The sequence below is a fragment of the Panthera onca genome, chromosome A1 (genome assembly GCF_046562875.1).
Source record: "Panthera onca isolate mPanOnc1 chromosome A1, mPanOnc1 haplotype 2, whole genome shotgun sequence".
Taxonomy (NCBI): Eukaryota; Metazoa; Chordata; class Mammalia; order Carnivora; family Felidae; genus Panthera; species Panthera onca.
The window spans coordinates 58,822,357-58,845,021 of NC_138339.1; the positions used below are offsets into that span (position 1 = coordinate 58,822,357).

Genomic DNA, 22,665 nt, shown 5'->3' on the forward strand with positions numbered 1-22,665 from the left:
AGGAGAACTGCAAATTAGATGAACTAAGTGCTGTATTTCCAGTTTATAAGTGACCTTGGGGCAAGACACATACCCACTCTGGACTTCAGTGTTAATCTCAGTTCACGGGGAAGTTCACACTCTAAGCTGTGATTCTTGCAAGTAGTATGCAGATGAACCCTTGGGCCTTTGTCTCCACAGGATGCCGTGTCTGCTCTGTTGGAACAGACAGCAGTGGAGCTGGAGAAGAGGCAGGAGGGAAGGATCAACACACAGACCCTGGAAGACAGCTGGTAAGTGAGGGCTCACTTGGGCCTCAGGAACTGATCTGGCTTGGACCTGGATGCAGGAATGAGCTCCCCAAACTCCAGGGCAACCAAGAGAAGTGTTCCCCTGGGAAGACAGAGAACCTCTCTCCTCATGGGTTCTCTATAGGCAACAAGCTGGTACAATTGACCCTTGAACAACGCAGGGGCTAGGGGCACTGAGCCACTGCATGGTCCAAAATCTACACAGAACTTTGACTCCTCCAAAACTTAACTACTAATAGTCTACTGTTGACCAGAAGTCTTACCAATAATATAAACAGTCCATTAATATAAACTTTGTATGTTGTACGTGTGACATACTGTATTCTTATAATAAAGTAAACCAGAAAAAGGGAAATGTTAAGAAAATCAGAAGTAACTATTCAAAAAAAAAAAAAATCCACATATAAGTAGACTAGTGCACTTCAAATCCATGTTGTTCCAAAATCAACTGTGTATAGCCTGGTATGATAGTTCCCAAAATTTCTTCTTAGTTTGTCATTTTGTGAGCTATAAATCACTCATGCTATGTCACATATTAGTGCCTAACTTGACTCACATTTATGTTGGTAAAAAAAAAAAAAAATTATATTACTATAAATGGAAAGTAAATATCCTCTGCCATAAATTGAAGATGTTTCAATAAGGAATTTCATTTGACTGCTAGGAACAGGGAGGAGAAATAATAGGCTTAAATAAGATAGTTTATTGCTTTGTTACTTAAAAAGAAGAATGGGAAGAAGCAATCCAAGCCTCATCTGTCAGCTCCATGGCATTACAGGGAACCCAGTGTCCTCCTCTATTTCTGCTTTGCTTTTCTTACTGGGTGACTGCCATCACTGAGTCTTCTTTCTAGCTCAAAATGGCTGCTGAGTCACCAACCATCAGGCAAGCATCAGAAAAGAGGAAAGACAAAAGAATGTGCCTGTATGCCTTTTAACCAAGCAGCATTCCTCAAAGTCCCACCCAGCGGTTTCTGCTTGGTTCTCACTGGCTGAGCTTAGCCATTTGGCCTACCTAACTGCAAGGGATACAAAAATCAGGGTTCCGTTACTAAGAAAGTAGAAATGGATACTAGGGAGACCATGAGCCCTGTCTGCCTCAGAAGGTAACTGGAAAACTTAAATGTAATGAAAATAAAGCAAGAGCATTAAAACCCACCCAAACGTATTGCTTGCTAAGGCTCCAGGCCTGAGGTCTTCTCTCTCCAGATATATTAGAGACATGCTTCCAGAGAGAGACTTCTCCTCGGTGTCCACAAAAGAACTGGAGACAGCGTTCTGTCTGTGTGGTTCAGTGCTTCTTAGTCTCTTGTATCCTAAAAGAAAAGTCTCAGTACACATTTAGGAAAAAATAGTATAGACCAGGATTCAAATCTTAGCTTCATGGTTTTTTGTGTAACCTTTGGCAAAGCATTTTTAACTTTTTCTTGCGGCATGGCACAACACATAAAAGTTCCCCTAAGTGTACAGCTCAGTGAATTTTCAGAAACCAAACTACCCGTGTGACCAGCATCCGCATCAAGAAGCAGAGCGTAACTGGCTCTCTGGAAGCCCAGTCTGGGCCGGTCGCTGCCCTCCACCACAAGGGCAGCCACTGTCAGGGCAGTCATTCTAACCTTGGCCGAGCCTCGTCTGGAAAAGCGGGACGTCACACTGACTGCGTGGACTTACTGCAGACCACTAAAAGAAAAGCCACTATAATGAAGATAAAGCACAAAGCTCATAGCGGACACCCAGCAGATGGTAGAAATGATCATTCAGGAAATGAGAAGGAACGCCAGCTCCCAGCTAGGAAGGGAGAAGGCGAATCCCATCTCAGAAATGACCACAGCCTGTGAATTTGCCATTTGGGGGAAGTACAGTTGGGCTTAAGTGCACGTGCTCTGAATTCAGACAGATAGGGATTCTGAGTCTTACTCAACCAGCTTCCTGTGGGACCCTGGGTCTGGGTGAGGCCTGAGCATCAGTATGTTTTAAAAGCTCCCTGGGTGATCCTAATGTGCAGCCAGGGCCGAGAACCATGGCTTTAAACCTCCATTTCTGCCTCTGTGGAATACAGATTTAATGAGTGTCTACAACACATGGGGTATTTTGTAGACTCAATGGGATTATGCATGATAAGATAAGCACTTAGCACAGATTTTGTCCCATGGGAAGCACTCAGTAGCTCTTCTGCATTATTCTGTTACAGCCTCCAGTTATACATGTGGTCTCAGAAGGGGATCAGCAAATGTTTTCTGGAAAGGTCCAGATAGTAAATGTCTGCTTTGTGGGCCCTGTGGATTCTGGTGCATCTATTCAGCCCTCCTGTTACAGCATCAAAGTATCTGTAGATGGTACTTGCCATCATGTCCCCACCACGGAAGCTTTACTTATGGGCGCTGAAATTTGAATTTCGTGTAATTTTCACAGGTCATGAAATATCATTCTTTGTTTGTTTGTTTGTTTGTGTTTTTTAGCCATTTAAAAATATAAAAACCATTCACAGCTTGGGCTGTCCAAACCAGGCGGTAGGCTGGATATGGCCCACAGGCACACTTCTCTTTTACTATTTATTTCTCCATGTGATAAAGGGTGGGGTAAGGTCCCTGAATTTTTATATGTTCATTTGTTTGTTTTAGGGCTCTCTCTAAATTATCTCAGTTTCTCTCTTTCTCTCTTTCTCCCTCCCTGTGTCCCTTTCTTTCCCCCTCTTTCCTCTCCCTTTACATTCATTTCTACCTCCCCTTTCCTTCTCCCTCTCTCCCCTCCCTCTCTCTCTCTAACTCTCTGTGGCACACTGCTGTGCTAGGCTAGGCTGTGCAAAGGTCTGATGCCGGAAAGGCCCAGGACCTGTGTTCCAAAACCCTGGCACAAGATCAGTGGTTTCTGCCAAATTCCAAGCTTGTGGTGAGACTTTTCAAGCCATCCCCTAGCAACTGCCTTCTGTTCTCTATCCCTTTGTGGCCCCCTCTCTCCCCACCCCTGCCATTCAAACTTCCCTAGACACTGACTTACAAAGAGGACTGGGAATCCCAGAGCTGCTATACTGGAGTAAATCCATCCACAGCACCACCCCCCCCCCCCCCCCAGACTGGAGGCTTCTCTTGGTCCTGGAATGTTAACTAGGTTTGCTGTGCCTGCTCCACTCCAGAGTCATGTGTGGAGGTCCCCCAAAGACTGGCCCTCTGTGCTAATTTCCACTCCTTCTCTCTCAGCACCCAAGGGCCAGGGTACCATAGTTACTCCCTCCTTTTATTTTCTTAGGTTTCTTTAGTGCATATAATCACAAGACTGGATTTTTTTTTAAGATCCACAAGCAAAACAAAATTCTAAGAGTATTAGAAAATAAAAGAGAATATAATCACAATGCTAGGGTGAAAGTCCTTGTATTTGCCTCCTTGAGAACTTGTGTGTGTTTGTCTAGGGCAGAGGTTGAGAAATAGCATTGCTGGGCCTCAGGGCCTGTGTGCTTTATATTTTAATAGGCATTGCAGAATAGTTCTCAAATAAGATTGTACTAGCAAATGCTCCTACCAGCAGCGATTAAAAGGACCCTTAAGCTACACCCTCTCCAATACTCAATATAATCTAACTACAGTACTTAATCAAGAATACATACGTGTTTTATTTTAGAAGATACTGCTAAAGTGACTTCAGAGTGTAAATTGGCTGCTCTGATGTCTGTTCCCTGCGGAGATATGCCTATTTTCCATGCCTTCACCAGCACTTGATGTTATCTGATATCTATATATTTTGCCACTCTAAAGGGTGAAAAGATGTCTACTTTAATCATTTTTCTCTACAATTGAGTTTTTTTTTTTTTTTTTTTTCCTTTCCAGAAATGTTTAGATCAGGTTCCCGGTCAAAAAGAAAAGACTTCCGTAGTCATTAAGCACTTACAGTGGAGTTGGGCAGCCTTGGATTGGAAACCTGGCTGTACCACTTCGTGGTCTGTGACATGAGACAAGGCCTGTCAACCGCCTGATCCTCAGCTTTTGAATCTGTAAAATGGAGACAATAATTGCTTTCAGTGTTGTTGTAAGGCCTTAGCATAGCACCTGGCGCTTAGTAAGCCTTCATTAAATGCTGGTCAATGTGGCATCTGCCATATTCTTAGGGAAGTGCTCTTTGTGTGTTCCCATGTTCAGTGGCCCTTTTATGTGTAGATCAAGATGCTGTGAAGCAAGGGTGGGAGAGCAAGGAGTCTCTGTTAGCACTGGTCCCCGTCTAAGAACAGGGGAGGTTTTGGTCAAGCGACTGGGGCTGGAGATCCAAGATCTTTTCTCCCCATCAGGAAAATCCCAGGGGAGATTTTATTTTTGTCCACAGTCTCACTGAGCCAGCTGACTGGATGTCCAATTCTCTGCTTTTGGCTGGAATTCCTTTGACTCAGTATGGCAACTCTGTCTCCCGCTGATCAGAAGCCTGGCAGTTATGTATGTCTTTGAGAAGTAAAAATGGGACTAAAGAAAAATTAGCAATTAACAAATGCAGTCCTTTTGCCACAAGAACTCCTCCCAACCCTGGAGTCTGAAGGGAAAGAATCATTGTGAAAGATATCACCAAAAATAAACTCTTTGCAACAAATGGTACCAGAACACCATTGGATATCCATATAGAATAAAACCTTTGAGCACCACATACAAAAATTAATCTGAAATGGATCATATAGTAAAACTATAAAACTACTAAAAGAAAATATAAAAGAAACTCTTTGTAACCTTGAGACAGGCAGCGATTTCTTAGGCAGGACAGAAGAAACACAAATCATAAAAGAAAAAAAAACTTGCCAGGTTGGACTTTATCACTACCAAAGTTCTTTGGAAGATACTATTTAGAAAATGAAAAGGCATGCCACAGACGTGGAGCAAATATGTACGAAGAGTTCATATCCAGGAGATGTAATGAACTCTGACATCTCAGTAATAAAATGACAACCAAGTTTTAAAGCAGGCCACATACTCTGACAGATACTTCACGAAGGAAAATATACGAATGGTCAGTAAATGCAGGAAAGTGCAAATTAAAACCACAGTGAGATATGAACACACCCCCAGCAGAATGACTGAACTTCGAGACTGACAATAGCAAATAGAGATGAGGAACTGAAATTCTCATAATATTGTCGGTGGGAAAACCAGTTTGTCAGTTTCTTAAAGGGGTAAACCTATACTTACTGTATGACCCAGCTCTACTCCTCAGTATACATCTGTTACGGTCTGAATTGTGTCCCCACCCACCCATCCAAATTCATATGCTGAAGCTCTGACCCTTGCTCATACCTCAGAATGTCACTGTAATGTAAAGATGGGGCCTTAAAAGAGATGAAGAAGTTAACATGAGGCCATCAAAATGTGCGTAGGTCCTAATCTGGTATGGCTGCTGTCCTTGTAAGAGGAGGAAATTTGGGCACAGAGAGACATCAGGGATGTGCACACAGAGGGAATACCACTTGAGGACATCAAGAAGGTGGTCATCTGCAAGCCAGAGAGAGAGGCATCAGAGGAAACCAAAGCTGTCCACATCTTGAATTTGGACTTTTAGCCTTCAGAACTGTGAGAAATAATTTCTGTTCGTTAAGCCACCCAGTCTGTGGTATTGTGCTGTGGCAACCCCAGCAAACTAATACAATAGCCAAGAGAAGTGAAAACCTGTATCTACATAGAATTGTAGGTGAATGTCTTTAAGAAACTTTATTCATAATTGCTAAGAAATGGAAGTCATTCAAGCGTTCATCACCTGATGAATGGCTGTCTGAATTGTGATCTGTCCATCCTATTGGGAATGCTACTCTTCAATAAAAAGAAGTGAACAGGCACCAACATAGTTCAGGGACAAAAGAGCATACACTATCTGATTCCATGTATGTGACATGTTAGAAAACTCAGATTCAGTCTGTAGTGACAGAAAGCTGATCAGTGGTGGGCTTGGGATGGGGACAGATTAAATAGGAAAGGGTACAAGAAACCTTTCGGGGTAATGGAATGTTCTGTATCTCAAGTGTGGTATGACTACACAGGGGAATACATGGGTCAAAACTCATGAAACTGTACAGTGATAAGAATGCATTTTCTTGTATGTCAATTAGACCTCACTAATTTTTTTGGTTTGTTTAAATGTGTCCTCGGTTGTGAAAAGGCTTGGAAGCCCTGCCCTGGGTGCATTTAAAGACAGGTGAGCAGCTCAGAGTGGTCTCTGGGCAGGTAACCAAAGCTCTTTGTCATCACAGGAGGTACGAGGAGACCAGCGAGAACGAAGCAGCAGAGGAGGAAGAGGAGGAGGGAGAGGAGGATGTTTTCGCTGAGAAAGCCTTGCCGCATAGGGATGAGTGCCCAGCATTAAAGGTAGGCAGAGCCAGGGAGGCAGGAAGGGCTGTCTTGGAGAAATAGCTCTCAGCGCTTGAGTCTAGGCATTCTGAAAATGCTCCTCCATCATCAGAGGACAGGCACTCAGGACAGGGTGACCTGCAGAAGGTTGCAGAGGAGTGTCCTGCCTGTATTTGGGGTCATCTCTGACAGTGAACCACAGGAGGCTGGCTCTCCCCTCATCTCTCCTGCCCTCCACAGCTCCCCTGTTTCTCTGGACTGACCTGAAGCTTGGCAGCCAGATGAGTCTGGGTTCAGATGCTGGCTCTGCTACCCTCTTGCTATGTAGTCTTAGGCAGGTGCCTTCATCCCTCTCCAGCCTTCATTTGCTCATCTCTAAAATAGAGACCATAATACTGACCTTGCAGACCAGCTCTGAGGTTTCAGAAGAATGTATTTCTTCATTTGGATCTGCCCAAAGTACACTAGGAAAAAGGAGTCCAGTCAGTTTCCCCTCACCACCTCCTTCCCTGCTGCACTTAGGGTTACACACTATAACCAGCTTCACTCTTTTCCACCGGCAGGAAATAGAGCACCCCATGGTGTGCAGGCAGGGGTGGAGCTGCAAGTTGTGCACTGCACAAAGGTACCTGGCCAAGAGGGGCTGGAGAAGAACTTAGGGCTGCCTTCCAACGGCTCCCCACCAAGAGGCCATAATTTCTCCAGCCAAAGCAAGCACCTTTTTCAAAATTCTAGAAAGCACTGTTTTGGCTAACAGCACCCTGCATTTAGATGTTGTCGTTTGTCTTTTGCCAGTAACTATGAAAGGATGGTAGAAAACCTGAACGCTGAGTTTAAAATTGGAGATTTGCAGGTTGCCTCCAAAATTCCAGGAAAGCACTTGGCTGCAGCAGGGGAGGCCTTGGATGTGGCTTTGTCAAAATGTGGTTGGCATATAAGTCCTGAGGGTATGAAGTTGAGGACATCCATCCATATACTGCTCACGTGAGCTTGTTTGGGGACTGAATGTGCTCCAGCCCACAGGAGTCATGGAGGAATAGGGGCCAGCACTTGGGGCCTTGGACACTGTCCTCGCTGGCAGGGCCAGGGCCTAGGAAGCCCCCAACTATGTCTGTGGGCCAAAGTCCACATGACAGGAATGGGAAGTGGCTGGGGAGTCAGCCCCACGAGTCTTGGGCTGGGTGGCCTATACACTGTGGATACAAGTGGCCTCAAAGCTCTGACTTCTTCTTCAGGTGGACAAAGAGACCAACACAGAGACCCCGGCCCCATCTCCCACAGTGGTGCGGCCCAAGGACCGACGGGTGGGCACACCATCCCCAGGGCCGTTTCTTCGAGGGAGCACCATTATCCGCTCTAAGACCTTCTCCCCAGGACCCCAAAGCCAGTATGTGTGCCGGGTAAGCAAATGTGTGGTACTGCCCTCCTCCCAGAGTACCTGCTTCCCATAGAGTGGTGAGTGTTTTCAGCCTCACAGAGTTCTAGGTGCAAGTTCTGGTTACCCTCACTTTGTCAGGTATCCTCAGGCAAGTTAATGCCTCACCTCATGTGGAATTAATAGACTGACTTCAAAGGATTGTTTTAGGGACTGCATTAGAGAAAGTGTAGGAAAAGCTTGGTAACCAGTACATGGCCAATTTTTAATAATTCCAGCCAACTTTTCCCTCCTTGTTTACATCCTGCCCTTCCCTTCTACACGACCGCTTGCTGAGGTCAGACTGACCCCTCACCATCCCTGAGCTGTCATTTCTTCCCCACTCCCATGGCGATCCAGTGTGCAGCCCGAGGTTGCAAAAAGGCAACATGCCCGTACCATTTAGTCACAAGTTTGGTTTTAATTGAACCTGTTGCCAACACTGAAAACTCAGGGAAGGCAATTAAAAATTAAATAAAAATGAAGACATTTAACATAAAATTCTAGTTTCTTTTGAAAAAAAACTGTCTGGCACCAAGGGCCACACATTGTCTCATGGCAACAGCTGGCTGGAGCTAAGCAGTGGGGCAGCTTCCCTTAAATGATTGGAGAAGAGCAGCTTTCAAGTTCCCTCTGGCCACCTGGCCCTCTTTACCTATTTTGGTTGCTAGCCTTCTCCTATAGGCTGCCCTGGAGTTCAGAAATCCTGCAGGAGGCTCTTTCCCTCACGTCTTTACCTGTCTATCTCATTAGTCTGCCCCTTGTAGGCCAGCCTCCGTCTTTCATCCTGTAAGTGAAGGGTTTGAGTGCTTACCACGTCTCAGGGGTTCCCAACCTTCCTCAGGGATGGCACAGATAAGACACATGCACACCTTACCTGAGTCCTGGGCTCAGTGGTATGTCAACATCCTTCTTTCCCCTCTGCACAGAGAACCAGCAAACAACTAGAAGCATAAGCAGAACCTTCCTTGTCTAGTGTTCCAGTAAGTCATCACAGAAGGAAAGGCCCATGGAATCCGCCTGCATCAACCTGTCAATTAACCATCTATGTTATTTGGGAAGGGGAGGGGATACTGAGGGGCATTTTCTTCTTCCTTTTCTTTTTTTTTTTAAGCTTATTTATTTATTTTGGGAGAGACAGAGTGTGAATGGAGGAGGGGCAGAGAAAGAAGGAGAATCCCAAGCAGGGTCCGCACTGTCAGCACAAAGCCTGATGTGGGGTTCGAACTCACGAAACTGTGAGATCGTGACCTGAGCTGAGATCAAGAGCCTGACACTTAACCGATTGAGCCATCCAGGTGCCCCGAGGGATATCTTTGATGTCTGATATTCAGTATCCAAAGCCAGAATTATATTGGAGAAGCTAATTTTTTCATAATATGGCAGTGTAACCAACTTACTAGCTACTTGCCAGTTATTCCCCACGTCCCTCCTAGAAATAACAGAAACCCCTCCCTTCTGTGTCAAGCCTCTAGCTAATCGTTTGAGCTTGTCAGCATCTGCCCATTGGCTGCCTATCTTGAGAAAGGTACAGAGTTTCCTGAAGTCACTGAATGTAAGTTTGATGTTAGGGAATTCCTGAGTCACAGCTGAAGAAGAGAAAAATCCCAACTCATGCTGCAAGTGTGAATAATTTGAAAGATTTAGAAAAGCCCTTAGGGTAGTGGAGAACACCCTCTGGTTTTGGCAAAATTGCTGTTTTTGTGACTGTGCCCTGGAATTCAAACACAAAGTGAAGAATGTCACTTGACAGAAAAATCACACCAGAAGAAATGATTGATTCATTCTTTTTCATCAGAATTCGAACGCAGTTGTAATTTTGTCAAATGGAAGATAGAAGGTAATAACTCTTGTAAAGTGTTTCTCTTTTCCAACTAAAGTCTCAAACTTTTTTCCCCAGTACTTACTAGTAAGATTCTGGTCCCCTGTTTGGATGGACTCCCTTTCACCGGCCCTTTCTCAGGACTGGCATCTTCACATAACAAGGAGTTCTGATCCTATTTATTAAGCATCTATAACACACCTAGCACGACGGTGGGCCCTTCCCATATTTCATTATCTGGACCAGTTTCCAACCCAGCAAGGCTGCAAATTAAGAAATTCCTAGGCAGCATGCATCACATGCAACAGATGGGAAGGGCCTTTCATATGGCAACACCACAGTGGCATAAAGCAGAGAAGCAATTACCATTAACTTTTGTGGAAAACGTTTTTAGCCCTTCCAGAACTAAAAAATAACCTCTCTTAGGCTTTTCTGATGCCTTACGATGCATCCTGCTAAAAGATGCGCAGAATTAACGGAGATGCTCACAGACACAGTTCAAGGCTGTGGCAGCCTGATGCTGAGATGCTCGGTGTGGTCCTGGGGAAGGAGCTCAGAGGTGCCCCTGTCACATTCAGGGCTGCCTCCATGAGGGCTCACTGCAAAAGAAACACTAGGTGTTGTTTTATCTTTTTGCCTTTTTCACGAAAGTAAAAATCCTCCTTCACATGTCTTTCAACTAGTGAAAACAGGCACCAATGTAAGTCTTTTGTAAAAGCAAAGTGGCATAACATGCACTTTCAAAAAGCACGGATGCCAGTATTTTTCCTTTTTGCTTTCTGACTGTCCCACTTCAGCCGCAGGTTGTCTCTTTCTTGTAAAATTTTACTGAAGGCTGCAAAAAGAGGCCAGTGGTACAACATCCTGAATTTTTCCCTATCACTTCCCTGAAAACCCTGATGGCATGAGGTCTGGTGACAACTTAACCCTCTGTTTTGAACCCACAAAATGAATATCGCCACACTCCCCACAGGAAATACCGGGGTCTGTGCCCCAGCCTGCCCCCAGTACACAGCCAGCTCCATGTTTTCCAGTCTGGGACTCTGGCACTCTACTTCCTACCATCAAGTCCTGTGCCAATCAGGGTTCTTAATGGCAAACAGTGGAAACACACTGTGAGCAGTATATGCAGGAAAGAATTTCCTGGAAAAGAAACTGAGGCGCTCACATATTCATTGGAAGGTTGTAGAACCAGCCTCAGAAATCAGGCAGGAAGAGGGGCAGGCCAGACCACAGCTAAAATCATCCCACAAAACCAGTCTAGTGAGGATAATACCAGTGCTGCTGCCAGACGTGGCCCAGCTGGTCCCACTCCTGCCACAGGGTTCAATATCGATCCCTCCCCCTGAGAGTCCTGACCCTATAGGAGGCCAGGGAAGCTGTGGTTGCTGCTGCGGGCACCACTGCTCACCAGGAATGGCTTCTCCCTGAGATACTCCCAGAAAGGGCACGCTCATTGAACAAAAGCAAGTGGTCTGGTGAAATCTGAGAGGCACCGTAACAGCATTGGGTCCAGCTAGCCAGATTATGATTCAAAGCCTGGGCAGTTGCATGCAATGGACAGAGCCTAGTCCCATGCCTGCTTCTAGCTGCAAGTAAGACCGGGAAAGCAAGACTCTGGCGCTTCCAGCTTCCTTAGTGGAAGGTGGGCTTTGTCTCCCACTGTGAGTCAGAAGGTGGGGACTTCCCCACCCATGGAATGGAGTTGCAAATGCTAATAAGCACCATTTCCTTACAAAACAAACATTTCCTGTGTCATCTAATCTCAGCAACAACTCTGCAGGGCAAATCATGTTTATCCCATTTCACAGATGCAGAAACTGAGACTCAGAAAGTCAGAGTACTGTCCTCTGGGTCACACAGCTTATTAGGTACAACTCCAGGGGTCTGACCCTAGAGCCCACAGCCCTTCTGTTACTCAGAGCTACCTCCCAAAGGACTTCCCTTGCCCTCTCCCAGGGTACATAGGAATAGTTTACTTTGCTGGCCTGATGCCACACTTCTGCACACCAAGTGTCCTCTCCTGGGTATCTCCCTTCTTTGGTCATCAGCACAGCCTGTGTCATTTGGTTAGTTGCCCTGGATTGGTCCCCTGCTGAACTTGAAGTCCATGAGCATAGGGACAATGTGTTCCACTCCCTGCAGTTCTCCACCACCCCTGTGTATTTGACACTTGCACAATAACCAGCAGTGTTGTCACATGTGTTGGTTGGCTCATCCTGACCTGATGAAAACAGGCCTTCCAAAATTCTCATTCCTGAACTAGCCGCCCAGAACTGTCAATTATTTCACCTCTTTGTTCCTAGTGTCCCTAACCATTACATGGAAATAATAAAGCAACAGTATTCTCTGCCATGTCTGAGCGTAAATGCAACCAAACATCTTCACATAAGGAAAAATTAAGTCTAAGGACCTAATGTAGTTTTCATCACTCTTTTCTAACATCATCTTTAGTCCCAGAACAACTATGACATAAGGATCAGTTGTCCTGATCAGTGTTTCTAGTTGGTATCACACATATTCCATGAGTGCCACCATTGGCCTGGAGCAGTGCGGGCCAAAGCCCCCTCCTGGTATGAAATCCAGCTAGTCCGTTTGTACAAATCCACCCCAGCCAAGATGGCCCACCCCTCCTTCTCTAGATCCTTTTTATCTCTGAGCCCTCCGTGCATCCTGGGGGCCAGGAGGGGACCCAGCCTTAGAGTCAGATTGACTGAAACTTGAACTCTTGTTCTGATGCTCCCCAGCCATGTGGTTTGTAAAAGTGTCTTAATCTTCCTGGGCCTCAATTCCCTCCATTGGGATTGTTTGAGGATTAAATATAACTGTCCATAAAGCACATGGCATGTATTGTTACTGTTACTCTGTTTCTGATTCTGTAAAGACTGCCTCCTGCAGTAGCTTTTGTCAGTTACATCCCTGGGGTTGCCCGTGTCTGTGTGCGTCTGCACTGCAGGACTATTAATATCATTATCACTAGTACTTATCTGTAACCACAAAAGCAACGACACAAACACTCGGGAGAGGCCTGAGAAGTGAGCAGACAGCTGCCTGCCAGAACAAACAGGCTCTGCGGCATCTGCCTGCGGCCATCCCACCACCTCGGAAATGTGACTTGAGAAAGAAGCCTGTGCCCTGCACATCCTGGGCTGGGCTGCCCTTCCAGCCTCCCTCTCCAGTCCTCCGCTGTCTGGGGCACTCTCAGTAGAAAAGCGTCCTTCCTGATCTCTGGCCATGGAGGGGGAGTGTTAGCCCTCTGGGGAGAGTCCAGATAACTGAGTGATTGAAGGGAATCTGAGGAGGGCAGGAGCTCACAGAGCCAGTCTGCCCGGTCTTATCTCATATTTCATATTTCTCATGTATCTTGACAGCCGCTCCATTTGAGCCATCAAGGTGGGCTCTACAGGTGACAGGGAACAGTGGATGCGAACAGGCCTTGGTGTCGTAGGTCCGGGGGGCATGAGATGTTGGCGTCACACTGTCTGGTGTCAGTCCCACTGTGCTGCCAACCACACGGGAACCCCAACACCCTTCTGGCCCCAGCGTGCCTTCCAGATGTACTCTGGCCCCAATTAACTTCCCAGGACTTTTTTCCTGCAGCTGAACCGAAGTGACAGTGACAGCTCCACGCTGTCCAAGAAGCCACCTTTTGTTCGAAACTCCCTGGAGCGGCGCAGTGTCCGGATGAAGAGGGTAAGACAGTCACCTCAAAGCCGTTTGTGCACCTGCTCCGCCATCATTCCCACCCCTCACGAGCACAACCCCCATGTCTGACCATTTCTTCTCAGCCACCGGTTTGAACAATGTTGCTTTTGCAAGCCTAATGGTGTTTACCAACTGTAAAACCTGTGTAGGCACTGGGGAAGGTTCCAAACTGTAAATGTAACATTATTATGATGACAGATAGGTTAGATTCAGAGTATGGTACTTGGCCTTATCTTCCAGGGTAGAAATCAAAGTCACTAAAGAACTAACCAACTCAAAATCTCACAGTCACTGATGGAAGCCTGCCCCTTGCTGCACTCTGCTCAGCGTGACATCCAGCTGACTGAGCAAAGGTTCTGACAGCCCTCCCTGCTGGCAGAGAAGCCAGACACCTCCAAGCAGCAACCCGGAGCGGGGAGGTGCAAATGGGTTTCTCTCGGTCCGGCTGGAAGAGCACTAGGGAGAGGCCACGAGCTGCCTTTGCAGAGAAGGTCCCACCTTGCCTGATGGAGGCTTGGCTCAGGGATGGGGACCGAGTGGTGTTAGGCAAAGGACTGGCTCCTGGTATGGACTTTGTTACCAGTCAGAGCTGTAGGGGATGCAGACAGCCCTTCCCACTCTGGGCTTTCAGCACAGACTCTACAGCAGCTCTGGTGAGTTTGCAGAACCAGAAGAAGCAGGAGTTAGAATGTCAGAAAGACAAGCAGAGGGTGCAAAGCGAAAAGAACATGCAGGGAGAGAGAGTACCAGCAGCACCAAGCACAGGAAGTTCCTGTGGACCTGCTGCAGACAGAGGAGTCAGGAATAGGACCTTTGTCTATCATCACTGCCCCCCAAGGCTCCAGAAAGAACTAGAGAGCACAGGAGAAAGAAGGCCACAGGGAAGGGCAAAAGTGTTGGCGGCAGGGGCCTGTGGACATGGCTTCAGGTGACAGGGATGGCCCACTGCCCACCTGGGGCCCCCCTCCTCCAGCCCTGTCTGGTGCTGCAGGGTCTCTGGAGCACCAAGAGTCCTCTAAGGAGGTTCCTGGCAGTGCACATTTCCCAGGCCACACTCCCAGACAGTCTCGTTCGGTAGCTGGGGTGGGGTCCTGGAAACTGCATTTTGATAAGGCAGGTGTTCCATGATCCAAACCTGGAGAAAGGCCTCCATGGAAGCTCCTACCTGCTCCCCCTGTGGTTCCTGCAACTCTGTATCAAGACAGGCCTGCACAATTTCCCCCTCTTCACCTCTTTTTCCCTTAGCCAGTGGGAAGACTTCCTGACAGAACCTTTGCTGGATCTGAGCCCACATTTCCTTCAGATCCTTACTCTGTTCTGAGAGGCAGGAGAGTCCTGAGGCTGGGCCAGGGCCCTTGGGTCCTGCAATCCTTCTTCCCCTTGCTGCCTGAGCTCTGTCTCTCTCTGCTTCAGCCTGTCCAGGCAGGTTTCCAAGGCTGGACATCATTCAGAACAAAGCAAAAGAGCCTCATGTGTTACTCTGAGAACTTGAGTCACACAGATCACTCAACTGAATTTCCTGACCCTGCTCCTTTATGAGCACACACTAGATGATGGTCTCCCTCAAAGGGTATTGTAGAACTTGAACTTGTGCACTGAGCTGTTTCACGGTCCCAAAAGTATGCTTGCCAGCCTTAACTGAGGATGGCTCAGCTCTGGCAGTAATGTCTTATGTGCCATCTCTCAGATCAATCTGTTAGTCATTATGTTTGCTTTCTGTTGCATAACACATCGCAGCAAACTTAGCAGCCTAAAACGATACAAATTCAGGATCTCATAGTTTCCACAGGTCAGGAATTCAGGCACAGATAGCCGGATTCTCTGCTCAGCATCTCATCAGGCTAAAATCTAGGTGTTGGCTGACTACATCCTCATCTGGAGTTTGAGTAGGGAAAGATTCACTTCCAGGCTCCCCCGGGACATTGGCAGAATCCCTTGTCTTTTCTTGCTAGATGCAGGAAATGGATGAAAAAGTCATCCTCACGTCCTTGCCATGTGACCCTTTTCACAACACACATTGCTTCTTCAAGGCCGGCAGGAGATCTCTTTCCAGAAAGGGCCCAGTTCGCCTCAGTGGATGAGGTCAGGCCCACCAGGAAAGTCACCCCTTAATCATGGGAGTGCTATCCCATGGTATTCACAGGTGCCCCCAGCCCTGAACTGAAGAGGGGGCATTATACAGGGAGGGCGTGCCTGGGGTAGGGCGTGGTGTTGGTGGTGGGAACCTTGGGGCTGGCTTAGAATTCTGCCTCCCTCAGTCAGCCATTTTTAAATCATTATTGTTTTGTGATAAGAGAAGGAGAAGAAACGGTTGTATTACTGGGGATCTCGTCCATACAGATAACTGTATCTGTATGGGTATAAGAAGAACTCAGCTCAAATTTAGCTGGAGAGTGCAAAGGAGAATTCACTGGCTCATTAGTGGAAAACCCCAGGATGCTGGACCTGTAAGCATGAATTGATCCTTTGTTGAGACAGTGTCCTCAAGCCCCAGTCCCCCTCTCATGGCACTGCTCCCCCCAGATAGCTTAATTCTTTTTTTTAATGTTTATTTATGATTTTTGAGAGACAGTGCAAGGGGAAGAAAGGCGGAGAGAAAGGGGGACAGAGTATCCGAAGCGTGCTCTGTGCTGACTGCAGCGAGTTCGACATGGAGCTCGAACTCACAAACCACGAGATCATGACCTGAGCTGAAGTCAGACACTCAAACAACTGAGCCACCTAGGCACCCCTAGCTTAATTCTTAAAAAGGGTCACACCGTATGGTAGGAAAGATGGCCACGATCAGTTCCAGGTTGATATCTTGTTGGCTTAACAAACTGTGTGTAAAGGATGCTCTTTTTTTCCATGGCTTTTTTTTTTTTTTTTTTTTTTTTTTTTTTAAGCAAAAGTGCTGGTACTGGAGGTTATTGGCTAGGCTTAGATAACCTACTCACCCCTGAAACAGTCACTGAGGTTCTCACTGCCAAGTTTCGGGTCACATTCCTGTCCCTGGAGTCCCGTATGAACCACCATGTAGGTTGAATGTGAAGTAGGAGTGGATCCCCAAGGGAAGATGAGGGCACTGTTACTGCAAGGGGAAGCAAGTGCTGGACAAGCAGAACCAACACTCATCCGTTACGGGAACATAAAGTTGAGAAGACCTAATGTCTACCCTCAAGGGAGCTCAGACCTGCACTGAGGAAGAAACAACTTCAGAGCAGGATAATGACAAGAATCCAGGAGCCAAGTGTGAATCGGGGCCCTGAGAGCAGGGCAATCGGGCAGTGTGGAGGGTGAGCAGGTGGTTCTGGAGCCACCTGCCTGGGGAAGAATCTCAGCTCTACCTCCCAGCGCCATGCCTGGGACATACAGGTGCTCAACAGATAAGCTGTGGGAGTGGGAGAAATCGACAGGCTCTGGGGGAGGGCGAGCCCCATTTTTGAAGGAGTGGAAGCCTGCGGTTGAACACAAAAGGGTATTTGAGGGTCAGGGGAGCAGTTTGTAGGGGCTCACTGAACCCAGCCCTCTAATAACCAGTCAGAGCTATGCCTACCCCTGCAGCCTTCATCCGTCAAATCCTTGCGAGCTGAGCGCCTGATCCGCACATCACTGGACCTTGAGCTAGACCTGCAGGCGACCAGGACCTGGCACAGCCAGCTGACTCAAGAGATCTCAGTGCTGAAGGAGCTCAAGGAGCAGCTTGAACAAGCCAAGAGCCATGGGGAGAAGGAGTTGCCACAGTGGTTGCGTGAGGACGAGCGCTTCCGTCTGCTGCTGAGGATGCTGGAAAAGCGAGTAAGGGCTGTGCAAGAGGCAAGGGAGATGGCTCCCTCTGCCCTGGGGACCATCTGCTGCTGCAGGGGAGGGAGACCAGAGTTTTGAATAGCTCCTACAATCCTGTGACCCACTGAGAGTTTTCCCAGGGCCCCCCATGTCCATCAGCAAAGGGACCAAGGAATCCCTTTGCCCAGTAAACTTTATTAACTCTTGACCTGGGTACCAGACCCTTTTGCTGTATTTCCCTGTTTATGTGTGCAAGGCCTTATTATTCACATGTATATTCATCAAACATCGGGTATCTAATCTGCGCTGGGACACACACTTTAATAGAGTAAATACAAAATGCTGACCTACCCCAGTGTCTGCCCAGTGTGGTCCCACAGAGTGGGTATCTCCAAAGATACAAGTTTGCATGTGGAAGAAGTCCCTCATAGCATGAGAACTCCCCATGGCCACTGCTCTGGGTCACCACCTAGAGGGGAGGAGGGCAGGGGAAATGCCAGTAGAGAAAGGGCACCGGCATCTAGATGCTGTCTCTCAGCAACACAGGAGGACTTTCCAGTTCAGAGAGCTCCAAAGCAGCAGTGGCTTAGGGTCTTTTATAACCCTGGGCTTTATCTTATCAATGGCTAGCAGAGGGTACAGCTTCATGGGGTATGTAGAGCTGGCAGTTTCTAAATGGCTAAAAAAAATCTGAGCTACATTTAAAGCAGTTGGTGGGGGTGGCTCAGCCAGTTAAGCATCTGTTGATTTCAGCTCAGGGTTGTGGGCTCGAGCCTTGTGTTGAGCTCTGTGCTGGGTGTGAAGCCTGCTTGGAATTCTCTCTCCCTCTTCCTCTGCCCTTCCCTGGCACATGTGCGCTCTCTCTCTCTCTCTCTCTCTTTCTCTCTCTCTCTGTCTCTGTCTCTTTCTTTCAAATAAATAAACAAATAAATAAAGCAATTGGATGCGTAAAACTTGACTTTGACACCAGTGGGCTCGTAAGCTGACAGGTCCCAGCCTGTCATGAAGAAGTAACAACATATGGTCAATACACAGAGTCCATTTTCAACTCATTTATATACTATCTGCCACTCCTGGATACAGTGGAGACAGTAGACTCCATCTACTGTCACCCATGGCAGGAATGACCTTTGCTAGTTTTCTCTGCTCACAGCCAAACCGTGCAAAAAGCACCTTACAGAGGATACTTGCCTGGATTGTTGGGAGAGCCATTAGCTGAAGCCCCAGCTCTTAATACAGGTGATAATGCCTTAGAGTAGGAAAGTGGTGGTGAGCTTCTAAAGTCTGGACTGGCCTGAGGACTTCAAATTGACTCTGGTAATTTCAGAAGTTCCGGAAACATTGGGGCACCTGGGTGGCTCAGTCGGTTAAGCATCCAACTTCAGCTCAAGTCATAATCTCATGGTCCATGTGTTCAAGCCCCACATCTGGCTCTGTGCTGACAGCTTGAAGCCTGGAGCCTGCTTCAGATTCTCTCTCTCTCTCTCTCTCTCTCTCTCTCTCTGCCTCTCCCCCACTTGTGCTCTTTCTCTCTCTCTCTCTCAAAAGTAAACATTAAAAAAAATTTTTTTAAGTTCCAGAAATGTTTATTTCTAATTTACCACTTATACCCTGTATACTTATAATAGGGTTATAATAAGAGCATTACAGGAAAATATAGAGTTAGAGAACATTTTAAAGGAGAGAAGGAAATAAACATATCCCTAACTTAATTGTAGTGGTCTATTACATTTATCTTTGAGGTTCCTGGTTGGCAAGGCAAAAAAAAAAAAAAAAAGGAGAAGAAGAAAACAAGTACATATGTGCCCTGTGTGCCCTGCCTTAAGAAAATACCAGTTAAGAAAACGTGGCCTTTCAATAGCAAAGGAATAGTACATCCATGACTGACTGATAATGACCTTCTACTAAAGAAACATTTAGATGATGGCTTCATTGACCAAAATTCCATCATCAAGCAGTGTTTTCAAGTATGTGGTACATGGATACTTCAGGGCTCTTTGTGGTTTGTTCTCAAAAGTGCTTCTGTAGGTTTGCCTTAGGAAGAAGGGGTGCAATGTTCCCAAAGCCCTTGGGCACAGCTGCATGATTGGAATTGTGTTTCCACCACTTCTTAGGTGTTTGACATTAAAGAAATGTCTTAACATGCCCGAACCTCAGTTTCCTCATCTGTAACGTAGAAGTAAGTATCATAGTTACCTTTCTAGGTGACCCTGAGGATTAGAAAGGTAGCACACATTTCACTAGGCAGCACACATCTCCAGACCACATGGGTATTCAGCTCCCTGGCCCCCAAAACCTGTCCACCCTGGCAGATGGTGGGATCACTTCTCACCTTTGTGAACAGAGGTTCCTGGTAGAACAGAAACAGTGAGTGTGTCTGTTCTGCGATCCTCAGACCTCTTGACTATAGTAGACCCCTCATTTGTGCTAGAAAGTGTTCTCTGGCTGACCCCTTTCTAGAGGCCCTAAGGACCCTGTGCCACCTCACAGCCCTGCTTGCTTTGCCCTACAGATGGACCGAGCGGAGCACAAGGGTGAGCTTCAGACAGACAAGATGATGCGGGCAGCTGCCAAGGATGTGCACAGGCTTCGGGGCCAGAGCTGTAAGGAGCCCCCGGAAGTGCAGTCTTTCAGGTATGCAGGTGGGCCCCACCCTTTCACACCCAGCCTACCTGGCCTCCGTCTCACTGGCCGCTGTCCCGAGCCCCCTCCGCTGGCAGAGCACCGGCTCTCCCTGTGACAGATGCACATGCTCTGCCGAGCCATCCCTGGCACTCTGTGGGCTCCACAGTGCTTTCCCTCAGCTGTCTTTATCAGTCCCCACACAACTCGAGCTAATTTGTTAGCTCCTCTTGTTTAATGAATGAGCCACCTGCTCTGGCCTTTCCTCTTAGCATTTCCATCACCAGTCATTATGGAGGATTGGCTGAAATGATACATAAGCCTGGGGTGACGGATGCTCGCCTGGCCTCCCTGGTTCTGCCTGCTGCCTGCCAGGGTCTCAGGGAGGCATCTTCTTGCCTGGATCCAGCCAGATCACGGGAGGGCCCCAAATGCCACTTGGCCGGGACCTCCCATTCACAGAGGGCCTTGCGTTTAGACTCATGATATCTCTCAGGTAAGGCACTCATGGTTGTGTATGCGCTGCTAAAAAAAAAAAAAAAAAAAAGCCTTTCTGGAGTAGAAACATTTTAAATATACTGTCATTTGCGTAATTGTATTTGGACATCTCTTACTTTGTAAGCAGCTGGGAATCTAAGACAAACAACACTACAAATGACCCGGGGGCCCTTTTAAACTCAGAAAGGCCCATGACTTGAACTGAAGGTGGCTGGTCCTGCCAATGTCCCTCAATGAGAGGTTCCCAACCAGGGATGACGTGGGCACCACAGGGACCTTTGGTAACATCTGGGGACATTTTGGTTGTCACAACTGGAAGGGGGTGGGGGAAGCTGATGCTGACACACGGTGCTAGGGATGCTGTTAAACATCCTGCAGCACACAAGGCAGCCCTACAACAAAGAATGATCCTGACCATAATATGTCTAAAGGGCTGGCCTCTTTTGCAGGGAGAAGATGGCATTTTTTACCCAGCCTCGGATGAATATCCCAACCCTCTCTGCAGACGATGTCTAATCGCCAGAAAAGTATTTCCTTTGTTCCACTGACCACGCTGTGAACATAGACTGTGGCTAAAGTTATTTATGTGGTGTTATATGAAGGTACTGGGTCACAAGCCCTCTAGCGCTCTTGTCGGTGTGAAGACGAACAGATTTTTTTTTTTTTTTTTTTTAGTTTGGGTTCTATTAAAAAAAAAAGCAACAACAACAAAAAACCAGCATTAAAATGACAAGATTGTATAGTTTGTATATTTAGGAATGTATTTTTGAGAAAGAAAATTTAAATGAACTACAGCAGTGTTAAGTTGCTGCTCTTCTTAAAATAAAATTGTTTAGAATTTTTTTTCCTTTTTTTGTACAGCTCTACCTTCTAGAGGTTTCACTGCAATAAGAAGTAATGTTTCAGGGACGGTAATCCTAAAAGGACGTCCTGTAGGTGTCACAGCACAGCTGACCTTTCCTACTTAACATATTTTGTACAATATTAAAAAAAAAAAAAAAGCCAGGAACCATTGGGGGAATTCTGAGGTGCATTTGCAAGTCTTTATGAGCTGTGATGTGTTTTGATGTGGCCGCCTGACATGGAGCAGGCAGCGAGGAGCTGGCTGGCCACACGCCTGCCCCCGCCAGTCTCAGACGCCCAGTGAAACCACTGAAGTGAGTGAGGGAGGGCTATGGAAAGCTCCTTTCAGTTTTATCTCCATCAATAAAGTGGCCTTTCTGAACGAATTTTCTCTCTCTCTCTTTTCTCCCCCTCCCCTCACTGCATCTGTGTTTCCCTAATTTTTGACCTGCCCCTTCCTAACCATTTCCTCCCTGCCCATCCCCCTGTGCAGGAGACGGTTTTTCTTGGTTTTTCTTTTGCCAGAACCACCACTTATTCTATCATTAGATTAAAAGGGCTGCTCAGCCAGGGCTGTTGCAGATAATGGGACATCAGCCTTTAACAGACAAGTAGCCGATCCCCTCTTCCTTTTTCTGACATTATCCTGTGCAACCTTCCTCCAGGTACATTGCACCACCAACACATCAGAATCACTTTGGGCAGCTTGTTAAAAATACAGATGCCTGGACCCCATCCCAGACCCACTGACCCACCACCCTTTCTCAACTGGGATGGGCCCAGAGACCTTCTTTTATCCATGGTCATATGCACACCAAAGTTTCAGGGACCTACCCGTAAATGTGAATGAAGCTCAGGCAGAGACAGAGGCAAAATGGTGTGGCCCTGAATCCCATAAGAAAGTCACTTAGGTGACACTAATACGCATAACCTTCTCTAGGCCACTGGGGAGAGGGTGACAGAGGGAGTCAAGTCCCCTTCACTTGGCTGTGGAGGCTTTTCCCCTAATATTTCAGCTAATATTTGTTAGCTGAATATTTCTTACATTGGAGGAACCTATAATGGTGTAGAATTCACCATTATTCCCCACATGTGTCCAGGCCCTCCTTCCCATCTATCCACTGCAGTGTCTCACCATCAACCCAGGGCCTCCCCTCACCCCCAGGACTGCACTCTCTAAACACACCGGCCATCTGTGTATTCTCTCTTCTGCTGTGAAACTCCACCCCACACGTTGAAGTTTGGTTTTGCAGTGTCTTCAAAGGAGTATCAATGCTGTCCCTGACCAGTCACAACAGGTCCAACATAAGAATTGTGTCCCACTGCTCCTGTGGCCCCTCATCCCTGCACAGCTCAGAGCTTCGAAATGCTGTCCTTGTTGGCCCTGGTCTTCTGTTAA

The 22,665-nt window shown here is 47.0% G+C and overlaps 1 protein-coding gene across 2 annotated transcripts in view; it reads left to right on the top strand.

Moving 5' to 3' along the window:
- Positions 1–21,652, top strand: part of WWC1 (WW and C2 domain containing 1) — a 154,452-nt gene extending 132,800 nt beyond the window's left edge. For both annotated transcript variants that reach the window (XM_060634975.3, XM_060634977.3), the window contains 7 exons: positions 181–272; positions 6,501–6,615; positions 7,833–7,997; positions 13,434–13,526; positions 17,082–17,315; positions 19,816–19,937; positions 20,873–21,652. In XM_060634975.3, the coding sequence (XP_060490958.2) occupies positions 181–272; positions 6,501–6,615; positions 7,833–7,997; positions 13,434–13,526; positions 17,082–17,315; positions 19,816–19,937; positions 20,873–20,939 (888 nt within the window). In that variant the 3' untranslated portion in view covers positions 20,940–21,652. The remainder of the gene's footprint in view (positions 1–180; positions 273–6,500; positions 6,616–7,832; positions 7,998–13,433; positions 13,527–17,081; positions 17,316–19,815; positions 19,938–20,872) is intronic.
- The last annotated feature ends 1,013 nt before the right edge of the window (positions 21,653–22,665 follow it).